Source organism: Lipotes vexillifer, unplaced genomic scaffold, assembly GCF_000442215.2.
Source record: "Lipotes vexillifer unplaced genomic scaffold, Lipotes_vexillifer_v1.1 scaffold263, whole genome shotgun sequence".
Taxonomy (NCBI): Eukaryota; Metazoa; Chordata; class Mammalia; order Artiodactyla; family Lipotidae; genus Lipotes; species Lipotes vexillifer.
Window position 1 is genome coordinate 2,928,622 of NW_006796752.1, and position 22,521 is coordinate 2,951,142.

The following is a 22,521-nucleotide window of genomic DNA, read 5'->3' on the forward strand; positions in this document are numbered from 1 at the left end:
AGGAATGCCACAGAGTGGTGGAGTCTTGTCAGTACATTATATCAGAAAACATGCGAGGTCAGTTTGCTTGAATATTGGTGATGTTAACTTTTCATTATTGATTAAGGTGATGACCATTAGGTTTCTCCACTTCAGAGTTACTGTTCCTGGGTTTCTCTTGTTGCTTGCTGACTTGAATCAAGGTGGCAACTGATTAATTAGACCTTGGATTATTGTGTGTTCTTTGTGCAGCTCGAGATGCTGCTGTGCAGAAGATTGAGACTATTATCAAGGAACAATTTGCACTTGAAATGAAGAATAAGGAACATGAAATTGAGGTCATTGACCAGGTATAATGATGTTAAATTAAAAATAAAGGAACAGAACTATTGAAAAAAACTATGTGTGATGAATTTTTAAAAATCTGTTGAGATGGAACTATGGTGTATTTTTCCCCTTTGCTGTTCTTTTAAAAGGAGCTTTCTCGTTTTTGGAAAAAAAGACCTGTGCCTTTTTTTTTTTTCTTTAAATGACATTGCAGAAAAAGATAAAGAAAAAAATCACTTGAAATTCCATCCCAAAAGATAATTCCTCTTTGCTTTTGTGCTCAATATCTTTGTGGACATTTCTCAATGAATATGCATATATACATACAAATACATATTAATATGTCTGTATACTCTTGCAAACATCGTATTTTGTCATTTTTTAAAATATTTTGCCAATCTGATAGGTGGAAAATGGTAATTTCTATTTGTCTTTCTTTGATTATTAGACAAGTTGAACCTTTGGGTTCATTTACATTTCTTACGAATTGTTTGTATATCTCTTCTGTCATTTCCATTTTTTAAAGTAATTAATATTTATTTTAGCGACTAATTGAGGCAAGAAGGATGATGGATAAACTTCGTGCCTGCATTGTCGCAAACTACTATGCTTCTGCAGGACTTCTGAAAGTTTCTGAGGTAAGTTTTCCTCATATGCAGTCATTTCTGGCCACCCGTATTGTTGTGTGAAGAGAAATTAGTCTTGATGTGAAATCCCTGCCTTCAAAACATTTCTTATATTGACCTTTCGAATTCAAGAAGCCTAGCCTGCTTTCCTGGGAATATACATTTTTCATTGTGTTCAACCATATCCTTTAATTATACCTCTCTACATTGTCATTAATCATTAAGTAACATTTTTTTCTTTTTACTTAATTGTTCTGTGACTAATTGTTAGCACTGTTGCTAGGTTTTGCAGATATAACGATGAGTGTGACCCTGTTCTAACTTGCCTTATTCCTCTTCATTTGATTATGGATGGCTTTGGAATAAATTATAGATCGATTGATTTTTCTCTGACCTTTTACTGCTATTGAATGGCAATTGTTAGTTTCAGTAGATTATTCAAGAAGCCCTGATTTTTTCCCCCTACTTTTTGTGAAAATTTTCAAATATATAGAGAAGGTGAAATAAGCACTTGTTTATGCATCACTTAGCTTCAACAGTTTTAACATTTTGCCATGTTTGCTTTATCTATCTTATTTTTGTCTAAAACATTAAAAAGTTAAGTTCCAAGCATCGTGACACTTCATCCCTAAATACTTAATCCTAAATGTTCATCTTCTGTGTAGTCACAATACCTAAGAGAATGAGTTCCTAATATTATTTGATAACGAGTCCATATTCAGATTTTCCCAGTTGTCCCCAAAATATCTTTAAAGTTGGAGGGTTTTTTTTGTTTTTTGTTTTTTTTGGACAGGATCCCATCAGGGTTCATGGGTTACATTTGGCTGTTTTGTTTCTCTTGTCTCATTTTATCTAGAACAGTTCTCCCACCCTTTTTTCCCTTGTGATATTGACTTATTTGAAGAGACCAGGCCATTTATGTTGTAGAATGTCCCACATTTTGGATTTTTTTCCCCTTGGGTTGTTCCTTCATTCCTTCTATTTTTCTGTAAAATAAGAGTCAAGTCTAAAGATTTTAGATTAAGGTTGAGTCTTTTTGGAGATAGTACTTCATAGGTAATGCTGTTTACTTCATATTGTATCACATTAGGAGACATAGTATCAGGTTGTGCTACTGTTAGTGATACTAAGTTTAGTTATGGTTAATGTGATTACCAGTAGATTGCTCCAATTATAAAGGATGGGGATAGGATTGAACTGATATAGAAGTATTTCTTCTTGTTTGACATTTTGATAATTTCTGTGTAAGTTTTGTTTTTTCTTAAGTTTTTTCCAGTTAGAATTAGATAATTCTCCTCCTGGACAGTACTGGCTCAATGAGAATAGTGGAAGGGCTGCAGGGAGCATAGTAGCATGCTGCTTTGCATCATTCCCTGTGGTTTTTACAGATAAGAGGTACCTGCCATGTATAGGCTTTTGTGTTATCCTGTGGAGCTTTAAGGTATTAGGTATTGGTGATACTTCTGATGTTATCTTAGAGAAATCTGAAGCATTATTTGAGTTTAATCTTAGATGGTAGATAGTTGTTTCTTCTACTGCAGGAGTTTCCATATTACATTTTAGAGTCTGAACTACTTTGCTCGAGCTACCATAACAAATTACCACAAGCTTGGTGGCTTAAAACAACAGGAATTTGGGACTTCTTGGTGGCGCAGTGGATAAGACTCTGTGCTCCCAATGCAGGGGGCCAACGTTTGATCCCTGGTCAGGGAACTATATCCCACACGCATGATGCAACTAAGAGTTCGCGCATGCCACAACTAAGGAGCCCATGAGCCACAACTAAGGAGCCCGTGTTCTGCAACTAAGGAGCTGGAGAGCCTCAACTAAGGAGCCCACCTGCCACAACTGAGACCCTGCGCAACCAAATAAATTTTAAAAATAAATAAAGAAAGAAAGAAACAGGACTTTAAAAACAAAACAAAACAGGGATTTATTATTTCATGATTCTAGAGGCTAGCAGTCCAAAATCAAGTATGTTGGTGGCTAGGCCATGCTCCCTCTGAAGACTCTAGGGAAGAATTCTTCCTTGTCTTCTCCTAGCTTCTGGTGGTTGCTAGCAGTACTTGGCATTCCTTGGCTTGTAGCTGTCTCACTCCAATTTCTGCCTTTAACTTCACATGGACTTTTCCCTTTGTGTGTCTTCTCTGTTTCTTTCTGTATGCAACTTTACCTCTTTTAAGAATACTAGTCATTGAAGTAAGGCCTACCCAAATCCAGTATGACATCATCTTAACTTGATTACATCTGAAAAGACTATTTTCAAATAGCCACATTCATAGGTCTAGGTGGACATGAATTTTTGGGAGACGGTGTTAACCCAGGGCAGATTCTAAAGTCATCTGTCATATGGCTTGATATTAGACTCAACAAGATGGACATTGTGAGCTAGCAGGTGCCTGACATAGGACTGTAGCTACTCTGAAGAGCTGGTTATTCATTTAATGTTTTGATGCCTTTTTTTTTTTTAAACCATTAGCAGTACTGAACTGTGCTATTTGATAGTCTAGAAATGTACTGATTTTTATCTTGTATATTCTGATTGGGATTTATTTAAGGATATTTAGGTATATTTTTATCTTTTAGGATCTGCCAATTAATTATTTTTAGTTTGCTCTAACAAAATACATTTATAGCTCTAAAATAAACCTTTATTATGGAAGTACAACAGCTCTGTTGCTTTGACTCTGAAACACTAGTCTCTGGCTCCCTTTTACTTGCTAAAACAATTATTTTTAATTTCAATTAAGCAATTTCTAAAGCTGGGCTTCCTAGGAAGTAACTACATTATAACAACACACTATTTTATATGCAAGTAACAAAACACAGAAAAATACCCTAGGCAGGCTTCAGTACTGGGCTGAGGGCAAACTAGATATCATTCTTAATCATTTTAAACCATTCTATGCTACATTTTATTCCTACGTGGGAGCTATTTTACATACACATTTTTAAAAATCTTTATATTTCTTACAGGAATGTTTTATTTAGAGCAGTTGATGTATTTGTATCAAGCAATGTGAGGTTTATTTTTTTTTTAAGTCAAATCTGACTTTCCGTGCATCACTATATATATATTTTTTTAAAAAAATTTTTAAATTTAACTGATTTATTTTTGGCTGTGTTGGGTCTTTGTTGCTCCCATGGGCTTTCTCTAGTTGCAGCGAGTGGAGGCTACTGTTTGTTGCGGTGCGTGGGCTTCTTATTGCGGTGGCTTCTCTTATTGCGGAGCATGGGCTCTAGGCATATGGGCTTCAGTAGTTGTGGCACATGGGCTCAGTAGTTGTGGCTCACGGGCTTTAGAGCGCAGGCTCAGTAGTTGTGGTGCATGGGCTTAGTTGCTCCGTGGCACGTGGGATCTTCCTGGACCAGGGCTCGAACCCATGTCCCCTGCATTGGCAGGCGGATTCTTAACCAGTGTGCCACCAGGGAAGTCCCTATATATTTATCTTTACTTTTCATTTACCTTCTGAGGACTTGCATCTTTAGCTTTTAGTGTTAGGACCTTTGCATAATTATTTATCATTCTCTAGTTTTTATTTTGTTGATTTGGGCCACATTAAGGAGTTTGGACTTCATTTTATGGGAGTGGGGTGATTTTGAAGGATTTTAAGCATGACTGGAAATAGATAAGGGTTTTTGGGAAGATCAAACTTTTGCCTGCTTTTGGTGGATATGATTAAAAGTTTGTTTTGCTTACCCTCATTTTTGCAGGGATCAAAGACATGTGATACAATGGTTTTTAATCATCCTGCTGTCAAGAAATTTTTGGAATCACCATCTAGGTCATCATCTCCTGCCAATCAGAGATCAGAAACACCATCAGCCAATCATTCAGAAAGTGATTCTTTATCTCAACACAATGACTTCTTATCTGACAAAGACACTAACAGCAATGTGGACGTAGAGGAAAGACTCTCAAGCAACACAGAGCAGAGACCAAGCCGAAATACTGGAAGGGTATAGTTGGATGGATGGGAGGGAGCCAAAAGAGAAGGGAACCAGTATTTATTAAGAATGCACATATTATTTCATTTAACTTTCATAGGAACCATAGGATATAAGTTAATTATAGCCCTTTTAGAGATGGGGAAACTGAGTCTCTATGAGCTTTAAGTTATATTTGTTCATAGGTATCAGAACTGAGAATTAAACTTTTGTCTTTTTATATTTGTCCACAGTATCAGAACTGAGAATCAAACCTGTGTCTTTTTGATTTTACAGTTCAAGGCTTCTGTGTACCGCACAACTCCTAGATGCCATTCATGTAGATATGAAAGAAACTTAGAGGAGTTGGCAGTACTGTGACGTTACCCAAGGTCTTTCCACTCTATCATGTTTATTCTCTCAAGAGCAGTGGCTCTTCTTCAGTTTCCTCTTTGAAATTTTATGTTCTAAGATGCTTTAATAACTGGAGGAAATTTGAAAAACAATAAGTAGAATTGAAAACTGTTTATTGCTCTTTGATCCTGTCAGTTTGTAATTTGAATTCCCATCTCAAGCTGCTCTGCTCTTCTTGGTGTAATACTTGGCTATAGAATCCTTACTGGATAAGACCAGTGGTTTTTCTCAGCCAGATGTTCTGTGATAGAGGAAATTCGCAGGCTGCTTTCCACATACTCAGACATCAAGGATTTTATTATTTTGATAAAATTAAAAATGTTTCTGATTATACATTCATATATGTTCATTTTTGAAAATTAAACTACAGAAAAGTAAGAGAGAGTAGAAAAGTCATTCATAATGCCACCACCCAGAATCAGAACTCTTAATGTTTGTATTTAGTTGTCTCCTTCTCGTGTACTTTCTGGGGAAATACTGCATATGTTTTTCTTTTTTTAATTAAAATGAATTTAGGTCACACTAGTCATAGGATTTAGAAACCTACTATCTTTTATGTAATATGCATGCTCATGTTTATGTAACAGATATTTAGTGTTTACTGTGTACCAAGCATTTTTCTAAAAACTGTACAAAACCATCATCTGAGATAGATACTGTTATCATCCTTATTTTATAGATGAGGAAATAGAGACAGAAAAGTTAAGTAATTACCCAAGCTGACACATCTAGTAAATGTAAGGGCCAAGGCTTAAACACTGGCTGTCTATCTCCATAGTCAAACTTTAAATTAACCATCATTATGTTTATGTTACTTCTTATTGAAAAATTTGTAATAGTACAGAAGATTGAAAAGAAAGTAAATTCCGTTGACCCCTTTCCCCATTTCCATATCCCAGAGGTAACTGTTGTAGTAGTTTCTTGTGTATCCTTCCACATCCTATTTGCATATACAAAGCAGCTGTTTATGACTATTACAAACACACACATATGTGGAATTACAGTGTACAAACTTTTTCTATAAACTAATGCAAAAATTATAGTAAAATTATTCTTTCATGCTCTGAGAGCAGCCACAAAGCCAGAGAATTTTGTAATTTAAAAAAAATTGAGTTAGTCCATCCATACCTTTTATGATTTTGTGGTTTCTGCCTATTGAAAATTGTCTAAATTGAAAATGAAACTTTATTATGATTTTTTTCTAGGACACTTCTAGTATTACTGGCTCCCATAAAACAGAGCAGCGGAATACTGATCTTACAGGAGATGAGACTTCACGACTTTTTGTAAAGAAAACAATAGTAGTGGGCAATGTGTCCAAGTGAGTATTCAGTTGAATTGTCTCATTTTCAGTCATCCATTTTTGGTAATACTCTGGCATACTCTTATTATCATAGTATTACAGTAAGTATAGGCCTCAAGGATTCTTTTTCCCAAACTCTTAGTTGTTTTAAAAGTGAATGAAAGTCCAGAGACTTGAGACTGCTTCAGTGTGTCTGCTAATCTTTGACGTAGGATAAAATTGTGCTTGGTAAAAATTTTGTAGACATGAACTTTTATGCAAATGGTGTGTTTTATTAAGCATGTAAGTGTGGATAACTTTGGAGGAACTTTTGACTTCTTCTGACCTAGTTCTATCCTTAGGGGCCTTACCTATTCCTAAAAATGTTTATTTGGTTGCCCAAATTGAAATGTTTTAAATATATAACAAAAGGTTGTAGAGCAGGTCTTGAAGACAGAATTCCTTCAAGCTAAAGGGCTATCTCTTTAACAGTATGATCTCATGCTGTCTTGTGGTAGCATCATCATTTTTGCCGAGTATCTAGGAATGGATAAAGACATCATAAATCTTCAAACAGCGTAAGAATGTTATTTCCTCACAAAGCCTTATTTGCCCTTCTCCTCACTAGGCATATTTATTTCTTCTATGCTCTCTTGTCATTTTTATCATATTATATAGTTATTTCCTATTTTCATATATTTTTTCAAATCAGGCTGAATCGCTTGGGTAGACAGTATATCTTGTTTGTTTTTGTATCTTGCAGTAGTTGGTGTTCAGTAAATATTTGACTGATGAATGAATCAGTATATTTATGAAAATTGTAATTAGATTCAATTACTGAAAATAAAGGATTCAGAATTACAGTGAATATCTGGGGAGGGGGAATCAGATCTCGGGGGAGTCTTACAAGTCCCAGTTGATGGACCACTGATAACAAATAAGAAGTACATTAAAAACCTCAGGATAATAAAAACAAAGATTCTCAATGGTATGTGTTGTAGTATTTAAATAGAAGCATGAAATATGACTAAGGCAGTTAGGTTTCCTGTTTCATGGATTATTTTATTTTACTTTATTTTATTTTTATTTTTATTTGTTTTGCGGTACGCGGGCCTCTCACTGTTGTGGCCTCTCCCGTTGCGGAGCACAGGCTCCGGACGCACAGGCTCAGGGGCCATGGCTCACGGGCTCAGCCGCTATGCGGCATGTGGGATCTTCCCAGACCAGGGCACGAACCCGTGTCCCCTGCATCAGCAGGCAGACTCTCAACCACTGCGCCACCAGGGAAGCCCCTCATGGATTATTTTAGAGTTAGCATGCATTCAGCTAAGGGGACTAGTATGAAGTGTTGAGGTCTCAACTATAGTACAAGACAGGTCAGCCCAGAAAAGGCCAAAACTAGAAATTCATGTAGACTCACCAGGCCACCAGAAGACTGGGGAGAAACAGTTACTGACATTTTCAAACAATTATGTCTGATTTGTAGGTTTTGGGGTTTAAGACCAGCTAGAACTTAAAATACTGGTTAACCATGGATTTTAAGTAGAGAGGAATGATTGGCATGAGAATTATAAAGTCCTTGTTTGTTCTGGAAGAGGATAAAAATATCGATTTACTTTGGACTTTGTTAAGAATGCTCGTTAGCATATCTAAGATAACAGTGAAAAGAACAGACATAGAGATTTAAACTTTAAAGGTAGTAAGGGGTTGGACTTCCCTGGTGGTGCAGTGGTTAAGAATCCGCCTGCCGATGCAGGGGACATGGGTTCGTGCCCGGTCCGGGAGGATCCCACATGCCGTAGAGCGGCTGGGCCCGTGAGCCATGGCCGCTGAGCCTGCGCGTCCGGAGCCTGTGCTCCGCAATGCGAGAGGCCACAACAGTGAGGCCCGCGTACCACAAAAAAAAAATAGAATCCGCCTGCCAAATCAGGGGTTTGGGGACAGGGGTTCGAGCCTTGGTCCGGGAAGATCCCACATACTGTGCACCACAACTACAGAGCCTGTGCTCTAGAGTCCGTGAGCTGCCCACAAGCCACAACTGCTGAGCCTGCCTGCCACAACTACTGAAGCCTGCGTGCTGTAACTACTGAACCCCGCGCGCCTAGAGCACGTGCTCTGCAACAGAAGCTACCACAGTGAGAAGCCTGCACACCACAACGGAAAGTAGCTCCTGCTTGCCGCAGCTAGAGAAAGCCCGCGTGCAGCAATGAAGACCCAACGTAGCCAAAAAGAAAAATGTAGTAAGGTGTGTAGTAAGGTGTGAGGAGAATTGAAAGAAAAAAAGGGGAAAACCCCGCTGATTCCAAAGGAAGGCAAGCAGGAGCAGAAGGGATGTGGAAAAGAAGAAAAAAAGAAAAAGACAAATAGTATAAAATAATTTAGTAGCAATAAATCTAAATGTATCAACAATCATAAAAAATGCTTATGGATTTAATTATCTAATGAAAAGAAATAGTTATACTGAGATAAAATAACATCTTTATGCTAATGCATTTGAAAATTTAGAGGAAATAGAGAATTCCTAGAAAAACACAACTTAAAATGACTCAAAAAAGGAAAAACCTTGAATAGTTTTAGAACTACTAAGTAAGTTTAATGATTGATTTTTAAAACGTTTTCTTCATAAAACCAAATTAAACCATGAGGCTTAGATTGCTTTAAAGGCTGAGTGAACAGCTAATTCCAATTGTGTAGAAAATCTTATGGGGAAAAAGAGAACATTTGTCAATTTACATTATGAAGATAGCATAAGTTTGTTAACAGAGCCAAACAAGGAGTTCATAAGAAAAGGAAAATTATAGGACATTGACACTCATAAATATAGAGGTGAAAGTGCTGAACAAAATCGTTAGCAAACTGAAGTCAGTAACTATAGAAATGATAGTACTTCACGACCAGGAAATGCAAGTTTGGATTAATATTAGAAATTAATAAATATGATAAAGGATATAAAACATGACCATCTCAAAAGATGCAGAAACATTTGACAAAATTCAAGTCTATTTGTGGTGAATCCTCATGGCAGACTTGGAATTTAGTTAATCAGATAAAGAATATCTCAAAACACCTTCAGCAAATATCATACTCAATGGTAAACAAACACCTTCCCCTTTAGGTTCAGAACAAGACAAGAGATGCTCAGTATTACTACTCCTATTCACCACTGCACTTGGAGATACTAATAGAGTCATAATACATTAATAAATATGAGGATTAGAAAAGAAGAAACAAAGTGTCATTATTAATAGATATAATTGTCTACACAGAAAAATCTAAAACAATTTTTGATAGTTTTAGAGTTACTAAGAGAGCTTGGCAAGACGATTGAATTACAGTATCAATACACAGAAGTTGATTGTGTTTCTGTATGACAGACTTAGAAAACAGTTCTAAAAAGATGCATTTACGGGTTTCCCTGGTGGCACAGTGGTTGAGAGTCCGCCTGCTGATGCAGGGGACACGGGTTCGTGCCCCGGTCCGGGAAGATCCCACATACCGCGGAGTGGCTGGGCCTGTAGCCATGGCCGCTGATCCTGCGCGTCCGGAGCCTGTGCTCTGCAATGGGAGAAAAGATGCATTTACTATAGCAATAAAAAATACAGCATAATAAATCAAACAAAAGATACGCTAGCCTTTCATGAAAATGAATAAAATTTTATTAAAACACATGAAAGAACTAAGTAATTAGGAACTTCTCTGGTGGTCCAGTGGTTAAGACTCCATGTTCTCAATGCAGGGGGCACAGGTTCAATTCCTGGTCAGGGAACTAGGGTCCCACATGCCACAGGGCGTGATCAAAAAATAAAAAAATAAAAAAATAGATCAGTATACCATGTTCAGGATAGGAAGGCTCAATATTGTAAAAGATACCACTTCCCCCTAAGTTGATATGTAAATATTCTGATTAAAATCCCAGTAGCGTTCAGGAAATTCACAGGCTGACTTTTGTGAAAAACCAAAGGGTCAAGATGGGAAATGAATACTCCTAAAGAAAAACTAGGTTAGGCAACTTGGCCCACTGCATTGTTAAGGATAACCATAGATATAGATGAATGTATAGAAGTCTATGACCATATTTCACAACAAAATGTAATAAGGGGACCTTGTGAAATAAAGACAGAGCTTCAAAAGGGAGGGCTGAGGATTCTAGTTTTACCATAGTCAGGACTTCAGGGAATGGCTTGTTTTGGCTTTTAAAAGGCAAGAGACCAGTTGCATCCTTCTTGGCAGCAATGAGTAGGAAACAGAAGAGTACAAAGTTCTAGCACTTTGAAACCTGAATGAAATCAACCCAAAGGCTAGAGGTTTCCTAACCCAGGAATAAAGTATGCCAGTTTATTTCTACCTAATGTACCCACTTAGCGGGAGAAGCAAGACTGATTTTTTTTAATTGCATGGTGATAATCAGAAAACAAAACGAACTTTAAGGGAATGCCCCTTAGGCCAAAAAAAATTTTAAAAGAAAAGGGTTAACTGCAAAGATTCACTTTGGTTAGCTGATATACCTGTTAAATATTGAATGAATTTCAGGGGTTTTTTAAATTGAAAAGTTTCTCCCACCCTATCCCCTGGCAACCATTTTTCTACTCTGCTTCTATGAGTTCGACTTTTTTTTAGATTCCACATCAAAGTGATACCAAGCAGTATTTGTCTGACTTATGTCACTTAGCATAATGCCTTCAAGCTCCATCCATTTTGTCACAAATGGCAGGATTTACCTTTTATCTCAGAACTGAATATTCCCGTGTGTGTGTGTCTGTGTGTGTGTTTGTGTGTGTGTGTGTGTGTGTGTGTGTGTGGTGTGTATGGTGTGTGTATGTGGTCATATCTTTATCCATCCCTTTTAAAACATTTTTTTAAACTGAAGTATAATTGACCTAACAACATTATATTAGTTTTAGGTATGCAACATAGTGATTTGATATTTTTATACATTGTAAAATGATCACCACGATAAGTCTAGTTACCATCTGTCACCATAGCTATATGTTATCTGTATATTACATGACTTATTTATTTTATAACTGGAAGTTTATGTCTCTTTATCTCCCTCATCTATTGCCTTCATCCACCAACCCCCTCCCCTCTGGCAAACAGCAGTTTATTCTCTGTATCTATCAATCTGTTTCTGTTTTGTTATGTTAGTTTTGTTTAGATTCCACATAAAAGTGAAATCATAGTGGTTTTTTAATTTTATTTAATTTATTTATTTATTTATTTTTGGCTGTGTTGGGTCTTTGTTTCTGTGCATGGGCTTTCTCTAGTTACGGTGAGGGGGCCACTCTTCATCGCGGTGTGCAGGCCTCTCACTGTCGCGGCCTCTCTTGTTGCGGAGCACAAGCTCCAGACGCACAGGCTCAGTAGTTGTGGCTCACAGACCTAGTTGCTCCGCGGCATGTGGGATCTTCCCAGACCAGGGCTCGAACCCGTGTCTGCTGCATTGGCAGGCAGATTCTCAACCACTGCGCCATCAGGGAAGCCCATAGTGTTTGTTTTTCTCTGACTTATTTCACTTAGCATAATACCCTCTAGGTCCATCCATATTCTCACAGATGGTGAGATTTCATTCTTTTTTATGGCTGAATAATATTCTATTGTATGTATGTACAGCATCTTGATTCCATTCATCTGTTGATGTATGCTTAGGTTGCTTTCATATCTTGGCTATTGTAAATAATGCTGCAGTGAACATAAGGGTATATTTATCTTTTTGAATTAGTGTTTTGAATATGGTTGGAATTTACAGAAGTGGAACTGCTGGATCATGATAGCCATTCTGACCGGTGTGAGGTGATATCTCATTGTGGTTTTGATTTGAATTTCCCTGATGATTAGTGATGTTGAGTGTCATTTCATGTGTCTGTTGACCATCTCTATGTCTTCTTTGGAAAAATGTCTATTCAGGTCCTCTGCCCATTTTTTTTTTTTTTTTGGCGGTACGCGGGCCTCTCACTGTTGTGGCCTCTCCCGTTGCAGAGCACAGGCTCCAGACACACAGGCTCAGCAGCCATGGCTCACGGGCCTAGCCGCTCTGCGGCATGTGGGATCTTCCTGGACCGGGGCACGAACCCGTGTCCCCTGCATTGGCAGGCGGACTCTCAACCACTGCGCCACCAGGGAAGCCCTCTCTGCCCATTTTTTAATCGGGTTGGTTGTTTTTTTGATGTTGAGTTCTATGAGTTCTTGGTATATTTTGAATATTAACCCCTTATCACAGATATGTCATTTGCAAATATCTTCTCCCATTTATTAGGCTGCTTATTTGTTTGGTTCATAGTTCCCATCAATGTGTAAAAGCTTTTTAGTTTAATGTGGTCCCATTTGTTTATTTTGGCTTTTGTTGCTCTTGCCTGAGAAGACATATTCAAAAAGATATTGCTAAGACTAATGTCAAAGAGCATACTGCCTATGTTTTCTTATGGAATTTTTATGGTTTCAGGTCTTACATTTAAGTCTTTAATCCATTTTGAGTTTATTTTTGTATATGGTTTGAGAAAGTAGTCCAGTTTGATTCTTTTGCATGTTGCTCTCTTGTTTTCCCAACACCATTTATTGAAGATGCTGTTTTTTACCCATTGTATATTCTTGCTCCTTTGTTGTAGGTTAATGGACCAGTAAGTGTGGGTTTGTTTCTGGGTTCTCTGTTCTGTTCCGTTAATCTATGTGTCTGTTTTTATGTCAGTACCATACTGTTTTGATAACTGTAGCTTTATAATGTATATCCATTCATCTCTTGACCGACACTTGTTTCCTTGTCTTAGCTATTGTAAATAATGCTGCAGTGAACATGGGAGTACAGATATCTCTTTGATATCCTTTTTTATTGTCTTTTCCTATATACACAGAAATGGGGTAGTTAATTTTTTGTGAACCTTCCATACTGTTTTCCATAGTGGCTGCATTTACATTCCCACCAACAGTGCATAAGGGTTCCCTTTTCTCCATATTCTCACCAACACTTGTTATCTCTTATATTTTTGATGATAGCCATTCTAACAGATGTGAGATGGTAACTCATTGTGGTTTTGATTTGCATTTGCCTGATAATTAGTGATGTTGATCACCTTTTCATGTACCTTTTGACCATTTGTACGTCTTCCTTGGAAAAATATTTACTTCCTCTGCCTATTTCCAAGTCACGTTTTTGTTTTGTTGCTATTATGTGAGTTCCTCATATGTTTTGAATATTAACCCTTTATCAGGTTTATGATTTGCAAATATTTTTTCCCATTCCATAGGTTGCCTTTTCATTTTGTTGGTGGTTTCCTATCCTGTGCAAAAGCTTTTTAGTTTGTTGTAGTTCCACTTGTTTATTTTTGCTTTTGTTGCCTCTGTTTTTGGTGTCAAATCCAAAAAATCATTGCCCAGACCAATATCAAAAAGCTTACCCCTTATACTTTCTTTTAGGAGTTTTATGGTTTCAGGTCTTAAATTTAACTTGTTAATCCATTTTGAGTTTATTTTTGTGTGTGGTGTGGATAGAGGTTCAATTTCATTCTTTTGCACATGGCTTTACAGTTTTCCCAATACCATTTATTGAAGAAACTATCCTTCCCCCATTGTATATCTTATCTCCTTTGTCGGAAACTAATTGACCAGTAAGTGTGGGTTTATTTCTGGCCTCTCTATTCTGTTTCATTGATTTATGTGTTTTTATGCCAAAACAACACTTTTGATTACTGCAGCTTTGTAATATAGTTTGAAATCAGGAAGTGTGATGATGCCTGCAGCTTTGTTCTTCTTTCTCAAGATTGATCTGGCCATTCAGAATCTTCTCTGGTTCCATACAGATTTTAGGATTGTTTTTCTATTTCTGTGAAAAATGCCATTGGAATTTTATAGGGATTGTATTGAATCTAAATTGGCTTTGGATAGTATGAACATTTTAACTATTAATTCTTCCAGTACATGAGCACAGAATATATATTTATTTGTGCCTTGTTCAGTTTCTTTCATCATGTCTTATAGTTTTCAGTGAACAGGTCTTTTACCTCTTTGGTTAAATTTATTGCTAAGTGTGTTATTGTATTTGATGCTCTTGTAAATGAAATTATTGTCTTAATTTCTCTTTCTGATAGTTTGTTGTTAGTGTATAGAAACACAACTGATTTTTTTTTTTTTTTTTTTGCGGTACGCGGGCCTCCCACCCCTGCGGCCTCTCCCACTGCGGAGCACAGGCTCCGGACGCGCAAGCTCAGCGGCCACGGCCCACGGGCCCAGCCGCTCCGCGGCATGCGGGATCCTCCCGGACCGGGGCACAAACCCGCACTCCCCGCATCGGCAGGCGGACTCCCAACCACTGCGCCACCAAGGGAAGCCCCACAACTGATTTTTTATGTTGATTTTATATCCTGTAACTTTACTGAATTCATTTATTAGTTTTAACAGTTTTGTGGTGGAATCTTTAGGTTTTTCTATATGATATTATGTTGTGTGCAAATAAAAACCATTTTAATTCTTCCTTTCCATTTTGGTTGCCTTTTATTTCTTTTTCTTGTCTAATTGCTCTGGCTGGGACTTACAGTACTGTGTAGAAAGACGTGGCAAGAGTGGACATCCTTGTCTTGTGCCTGATCTTAGAGGAAAAGCTTCTAGCGTTCACCATTGAATACGATGTTAGCTGTAGGCTTGTCATACGTGACCTTTATTATGTTGAGTTATGCTTCCTCTATACCCAGTTTGTTGAGAGTTTTTATGATGAATGGGTATTGAATTTTGTCAAATGCTTTTTCTGCATCTATTGAGATGATCATATGATTTTTAGCCTTCATTTTATTAATGTGGTGTGTTGCATTGGTTGATTTGTGGATGTCAAACCATCATTGCATGCCTGGAATAAATCCCACTTGATCATGTTGTTGATACTTTTAACACATTATTGACCAGGGGATTTTTGCAGAAACTAACACCTGTGGCTGATGGTTTGTTATGTAAGTGAATATTGAAACATCTGCGTTTGAGTAAATATCAGCAACGTTTTTTGCACTTAATGTATTTATTTGAAACTTTGTACATGTCTTACTAAAGCATTCTGATATTTCGTTAGAGTGTGATAGGCAGTATAGCAGGCACCTCTGTGCAGGGGAACAGAACATCTATTACAAATATACCATGTTTCAGTACACTTTCCCCTGGAATAGCAGATTCTACACTTTCTGGTGGCATTTGTTTTTGGTCCTGTGGGTATTATTTCCTCTAGAATATATTCTTTTATTTTACCTGATAGTTGACAAGGTGGATCTTTGTGGCGCACTGTTCTAGAAATGCCACAAGAAGGACCAGGTGTGGGACTACCGCTGTATTACCAGAATGGTCAATTCCCCATTCTCTAGCTACTGCTAACAAAAATTGCTTGTAAGTCATTTTATTCTGTGCATTAAGGCTGCAATAAATTTTAAACACATTGAATAAAACTGCAATTACTCAAATATAAACCTACTTTCTTATACCATTTTCGAGTTCTCTGGAGGATATTGAATTTTGCCAGGTATTGATTGGATTGATCAACTCCCTTCATGTATTTATTATACTCTAATATACAGGTGGGCTTAGTTATCTGATGACCAGTCCTCCTTCTTGTTTTCCTGTAGTTGCTATGGAGGTGTCATGAATAGTTGTCACCATGAGGACTAGCCTCTTGTCTTTCCATATAAGAAGAGTCACTTCTCCCTTCCATAAGAATGTCATTTCTCCTCTCTATAGATTTTTAGATTTCTCCTTTAATTGGTTTGGTAGACCACGATTCTCTCTTATAGTCCCACAAACTCTGGTTTTATTTTTCAACAATATTTCAGATGTGGACACACTGTAGTAATAATTGTCTTGGTAAATATGGTGCCATGAACCGTGATAAGGTTGTAGGACCAATAATATTGTTTCTTGCAGTTTCTTTCCTTCACCCGTGTAAATCTCAAAGTTGCATATATATCTGGTTTCACTTTCACTCACCATCCTGACCAAAATTCCATATTTTGTAAGTTTTCTGGGATTATAGGTTTTTTATTTTATTTTTTTTGGATTATAGGTTTTGAATCTGAGTTGTCCCCTCCACTTTATCATTGCCTCCTCAAGTGATAGCTCTTGTTTGGGTATATAGATCGATTGAAATTTTGGTAGAAAATAATCCATAAGAGGTTTTTGAAATTCTTTCTGTAGCAAGTGGAGTTTCTGAGTTATTGGTAAAGTGAAGAAATACCATTATTTGTTCAAACCTTCTTGTCATAATCTTTGGAAAGATTGGTGTTTCGGGATCAGTCAACCAGTATTCTTTCCAGTGTGACTTTCTTAATTGTCCCATCAAAATTATTTTATTTTTATTTTTTTTGCGGTATGCAGGCCTCTCACTGTTGTGGCCTCTCCTGTTGCGGAGCACAGGCTACGGACACGCAGGCTTAGCGGCCATGGCTCACAGGCCCAGCCGCTCCGTGGCATGTGGGATCTTCCCGGACCGGGGCATGAACCTGTGTCCCCTGCATCGGCAGGCGGACTCTCAACCACTGCGCCACCAGGGAAGCCCTCATCAAAATTATTAATCCAAGAAACTTCTTCATGTCACTATGGGTTACATCAGTCCATTTTAAAGCCTTATCATACTATTTATTTATTTATTTATTTATTTTGTGGTACGCGGGCCCCTCACTGTTGTGGCCTCTCCTGTTGCAGAGCACAGGCTCCGGATGCGCAGGCTCAGCGGCCATGGCTCATGGGCCCAGCCGCTCCGCGCCATGTGGGATCCTCCCGGACCGGGGCATGAACCCACGTCCCCTGCATTGGCAGGTGGACTCTCAACCACTGCGCCACCAGGGAAGCCCCTTATCATACTTTCTATATGATTTTTCATTCTGTTGGTAATACAGGTTTGTTTGAGAACCGACCAACTTGAAAAAGTCGTTACCAAAAATTAATTGTTATTTCACTAACACTTTGCGGGTTATTACATTCAGTAGTTACACCTGATACACCTGTAAAGTCTTCTAATTTTCGTGAAGTGTTGTCTTCAGTCCACTCTTCCGTAGAAGCAAAGGAGCATTCTCCAGCACCGTGAGTTTCATTTTCACTTTCCGTATCAGAATCAATCACTAAGGTTTTTTGTCTTTTTGTTGGTCTAATAATTCACATCATCTGAATCAGAACTATATTCTGAAGAACTGTCATCTTCTGAGGCACTAGTGTATATGTCGCTGGGACAGTCAGAGAAAGTATCTGTATAAAATTCACCAAAAAATTCTTCTTCACTCAAAATTTGTGATGCGTCATTTTTGAAAATTTTATGGTAATAAACTTGCATTTATAATATACACAAGATTGGGACAAAAACCTAATAACAGAGCAAAATGTGAATGATAATGACAGTCATAAGTTGTATAATGAAACCTTGATCAATTTTAAGCTGTAACAACTTCGCACTGTGATGTTAATTGTATCACTCTCTATTGATACGTCTCCAGTCAATAACGTTCGGGTAACAAATAACGTTCGGGTAACAAAAGACGCATTAATACCTCTCAGGTCAGTAATGTGTCAGTGTACTGTTGAATTCTGTTTACTAATGTTTTGTTGAAGAATTTTGCATCTACTTTTATCAGGGATACTGGCTTGTAATTTCCTTGTAGTATCCTTATTTGGCTTTGGTATCAGGGTAATTTTGGCTTTGTTAAATGAGTGTGTTGGGTTTCCCTGGTGGCGCAGCAGTTGAGTCCATCTGCCGATGCAGGGGACACAGGCTCGTGCCCCGGTCCGGGAAGATCCCACATGCCGCAGAGCGGCTAGGCCCGTGAGCCATGGCCACTGAGCCTGCACGTCCGGAGCCTGTGCTCTACAACGAGAGAGGCCCCAACAGTGAGAGGCCTGCCTACCACAAAAAAAAAAAAAAGTTTGTTGAGTGTTCCCTCCTCTTCTGTTTTTTAGAAGAGATTGAGGATTGGTACCAATTCTTTAAATGTTTGGTAGAATTCACCCTTTAAAGCCATCTGGTCCTGGAATGTACTTTTTTGGGAGGTTTTTACTAATTCAGTCTCCTTACTAGTAATTGTTCTGTTCAGATTTTCTATTTCTTCACGATTCAGTCTGGGTGAGCTGTGTATTTTTAGGATTTATTCACTACTTCTAAGTTGTCTGGTTCGTTGGTGTTTAATTGTTCTCCGTCTCTTATGATCCTTTGTATTTGTGTAGTATGAGTTGTAACATCTCCACTTTCATTTATAATTTTATTTATTTGAGTCTGTTGTCCCCCTCCCTCCCCCACTTTTCTTGGTAAGTCTGGGTAAAGGTTTTTGTCTATTTTGTTTATCTTTTCAAAAAATCAGCTCTTAGTTTCTTTGATCCTTTCTACTGTGTTTTTGGTCTCAATTTATTTCCACTCTGATCTTGGTTATTTCCTTCCTTCTACTAACTTTGGGCTTAGTCTGTTTTTTTCTTTCTAGTTCCTTACAGTGTAAAGTTAGATTGTGTATATGAAGTCTTTCTTTTTTCTTAATGTAGGCATTTATCACTGTAAACTTCTTAGAACTGTTTTTGCTGCATCACTTAGGTTTTGGTGTGCTCTATTTCCATTTTCAGTTGTCTCAAGATATTTTTTTATTTCTCTTTTGATTTTTTTTTCACCTATTTGTTGGTAAGTAGCATGTTGCTTAATTTTCACATATATTTAAATTTTCCTATTTTCTTCTTGTAATTGATTTTTAATCTTGTTTTAAGTAGTAGTTAATTGGTTTATTAGGAAAAAAGAATTCGAGTAGTTTTTTTTTTTTTCTGTACTCTAGGTACATACCTCCTGATAAGAGAGAAGAAAACGACCAATCAACCCACAAGTGGATGGTATATGTCCGAGGGTCCCGTAGAGAACCCAGCATTAATCATTTTGTCAAGAAAGTTTGGTTCTTTCTTCATCCCAGCTATAAACCAAATGACCTTGTGGAAGTTAGGTGAGCACACTTGAGTTGTTAAACCTGAGAAGTACAGATTTACTGAAGTGGAAGGAAAGTGATTTAACTTGAGAACACTCCCTTGAAATTCTTGTGTCATTAATAATTTACTCAGCTTCAGCTTTTAGTCACAGTATAGTTTTAGCTGTGGTTCCCTCTTGCAGATTTCTGTCTCACTGAACAGGTACCATCCCCTTCTGTCAGGTTGTTACCATATGAATTATGTTAGCTGATTCTCCTCTCCTCTGGAAATAGCTTAACTTGTTTATATAGATACAACGTTACTGTTTCTTATGATTATCAGAATATAATAGAATTAAATAAAGGTTTCTGAAATTACAGAAATATTTAATGTTGAAAGTTCTCCATGATCTCACCTTCTCAGAAGTAACCCTTAATGATATTTTTCCTGTATATATAAACCTAGTATAGTTGTTGAGGTTCTTTGTTGTCATTATTTCACAAAGATGCAATGATAATATATATATTGTTCTGAAATTTGTTTCATTTAGGTGTATTCTTTACATCTTTATGTGATGTTATGTATCACATATATATTCATTATATGAAGGTATTGTGGAAGTGGTTGTGGGTCTTTATTAGTGAAATCTCCTGTATCCTCAGCTTTCTTCAAAACATTCCCTCCACTCCGGACTCTTAAGTAAAACATGGCTATCTCCTGAGAACACCACTTCTCCCAAGAAAACTTTCAAGTGGCAGCTGTTTTTTTCTCTCACACAGCATGTACCATTGGGTCTAAAAGTGGGGTGCACGTCTTTCTTGCTCATATTTGTGGCTTCTAGACTACCTTTTCCCTTTTTCTCTGTAAAAACCTCAGCTCCTTAGAAGTTTTGTAAGATCTGCTGCACCTCCTTGTCACAGGCATCTGCTGATTTCCCAGTCAATCCTCTCTTTCAAAAACAGTTTTAGCACCTGGTGTACTGATTTTCTGTCTAGCAGTGCTCTTTTTTTTTTTTAAATATGTATTTTATTTATTTTTGGCTGCGTTGGGTCTTCGTTGCTGCTCACGGGCTTTCTCTAGTTGCGGTGAGTGGGGCTACTCTTCATTGCGGTGCGCAGGCTTCTCATTGCGGTGGCTTCTCTTGTTGTGGAGCACAGGCTCTAGGCGCATGGGCTTCAGTAGTTGTGGCATGCGGTCTTCAGTAGTTGTGGCTCGCGGGCTGTAGAGCGCAGGCTCAGTAGTTTTGGCGCACGGGCTTAGCTGCTCCGCAGCATGTGGGATCTTCCCGGACCAGGGCTTGTCCCCTGCATTGACAGGCGGATTCTTAAGCACTGTGCCACCAGGGAAGTCCCTCTAGCAGTACTCTTGCCCTCATTCTTAAGGGCTTTGGCATGCAGATAGACAGTTCGTCCAAAACCCTGGTCTCCCAGTTCATTGATAACCTCACTTTAATAATAAGGTATGGTAGTGATATACCATAGAATCTAAGCTGAGTAAGGAGAGAAGGAGATTACATAAGAGCAGTGATGGGTAGTGCAAACTGGTGTGGGCAAGAAATGGAAACTCTGTGGGGGTCAAAGGAATGGAGTCAGAAGATAGGAGTTTTTGGTCAGAAAGTCAAATACCTGGAAATGAGATTTTTTTGTAGCTAATAGAGAACATTTATCTTCTTCATATGGATAGTTATGCGTTTATCAGTTACCAGCTGATCTGTCCTTTAATACACACTAAATTCTGACATAAACATGAATCTGATGCTAGATTCTGTTAATGATTTTGATTCCTGTACTAGTATTATACTATTTTTTAAAATTAATTAATTTATTTTTGGCTGGGTTGGGTCTTCGTTGCCGTGTGCGGGCTTTCTCTAGTTGTGGTGAGCTGGGGCCACTCTTCATTGTGGTGCGGTGTGTGGGTTTCTCATTGCGGTGGCTTCTCTTGTCGCGGAGCAGGGCTCTAGGTGTGGGGGCTCAGTAGTTGTGGCTCGTGGGCTCTAGAGCGCAGCCTCAGTAGTTGTGACGCACAGGCTTAGTTGCTCTGCGGCATGTGGGATCTTCCCGGACCAGGGCTGAAACCTGTGTCCCCTGCATTGGCAGGCGGTTCTTAACCACTGTGCCACCAGGGAAGTCCCTATACTATCTTAATTGTTTTGCTTTATAGTATATTCTGATGTCCGGTAGAGTATGTTCCCCTGATTATTATTATTCTACAGTTTTTGTCTTGGTCATTCTTGAGTATATATGTTGTTCCAGATTAGTTTAGAATCTCTGTCAAGTTATGGATTGAAATTGCATTGAATTAATGATTAATTTTCACACTTTTTATGATATTGAATCTTTCTGTCTTGTCTATCCTGGAGAATCAATCAGTGTAAACAAGATTTTTTTCTTTTAATGTTTATAAAACTTCCTGTATTTTCTTGACATATTTCACTGGATAGAACCTCAGAAAAGTGTTGATAGTATGTTTTTTTCTAGTGGTAGAGTTTGATAGAGGAGCAATTACATTCTTAGGCTCTCAAACATTAGTATTGAGAAGGCCTTGTCTGTGATTTTGTTTCAGTCTATACCTGATTCATGAAATCTTTCAGAAATACCCGATACAGCTCATCTAGCCTCACCTGGAATTCCACTGGTGACCTAGACTTGTTTTCTTTGCTAAGAATACCATCTTCCTATTGTCTGTCTTCTTCACTTACACACACATGCACATATGCATATGTACATGCACACACTGTCTTTCTTAAGGTGTGCTGTTTATGCTTCAAGACATAACTCAGGTTACTTTCTCAGTGAATCCTTTTTTGCTCTACTTTCTTACAGGGGTTAAAATACAGTAAATTATTGTTTACTTGAATTCTTGGGATAGTAACAATATTTTATAGTTTAAGATAGCTTACAGAGTAACAGTATTTTCTGAGTTAGATATACTGACTCCAGATAAGTCCAGTATTTTAATACACATATTTTAGTGAGTTTGGTAAGAAATAGTAGATGAGTTTAAAAAGTACTTTGTCTATAAAAATATAAATAATAAAAAGAATATATGGGGGCTTCCCTGGTGGTGCAGTGGTTGAGAGTC

The 22,521-nt window shown here is 37.8% G+C and overlaps 1 protein-coding gene across 1 annotated transcript in view; it reads left to right on the plus strand.

Moving 5' to 3' along the window:
* The window catches only part of YEATS2 (YEATS domain containing 2), a 109,928-nt gene that overhangs the window by 32,247 nt on the left and 55,160 nt on the right, over positions 1-22,521 (plus strand). The window contains exons 3-7 of the mRNA XM_007468929.1: positions 232-329; positions 852-944; positions 4,647-4,892; positions 6,479-6,594; positions 19,317-19,478. Coding sequence (XP_007468991.1) covers positions 232-329; positions 852-944; positions 4,647-4,892; positions 6,479-6,594; positions 19,317-19,478 — 715 coding nt within the window. The remainder of the gene's footprint in view (positions 1-231; positions 330-851; positions 945-4,646; positions 4,893-6,478; positions 6,595-19,316; positions 19,479-22,521) is intronic.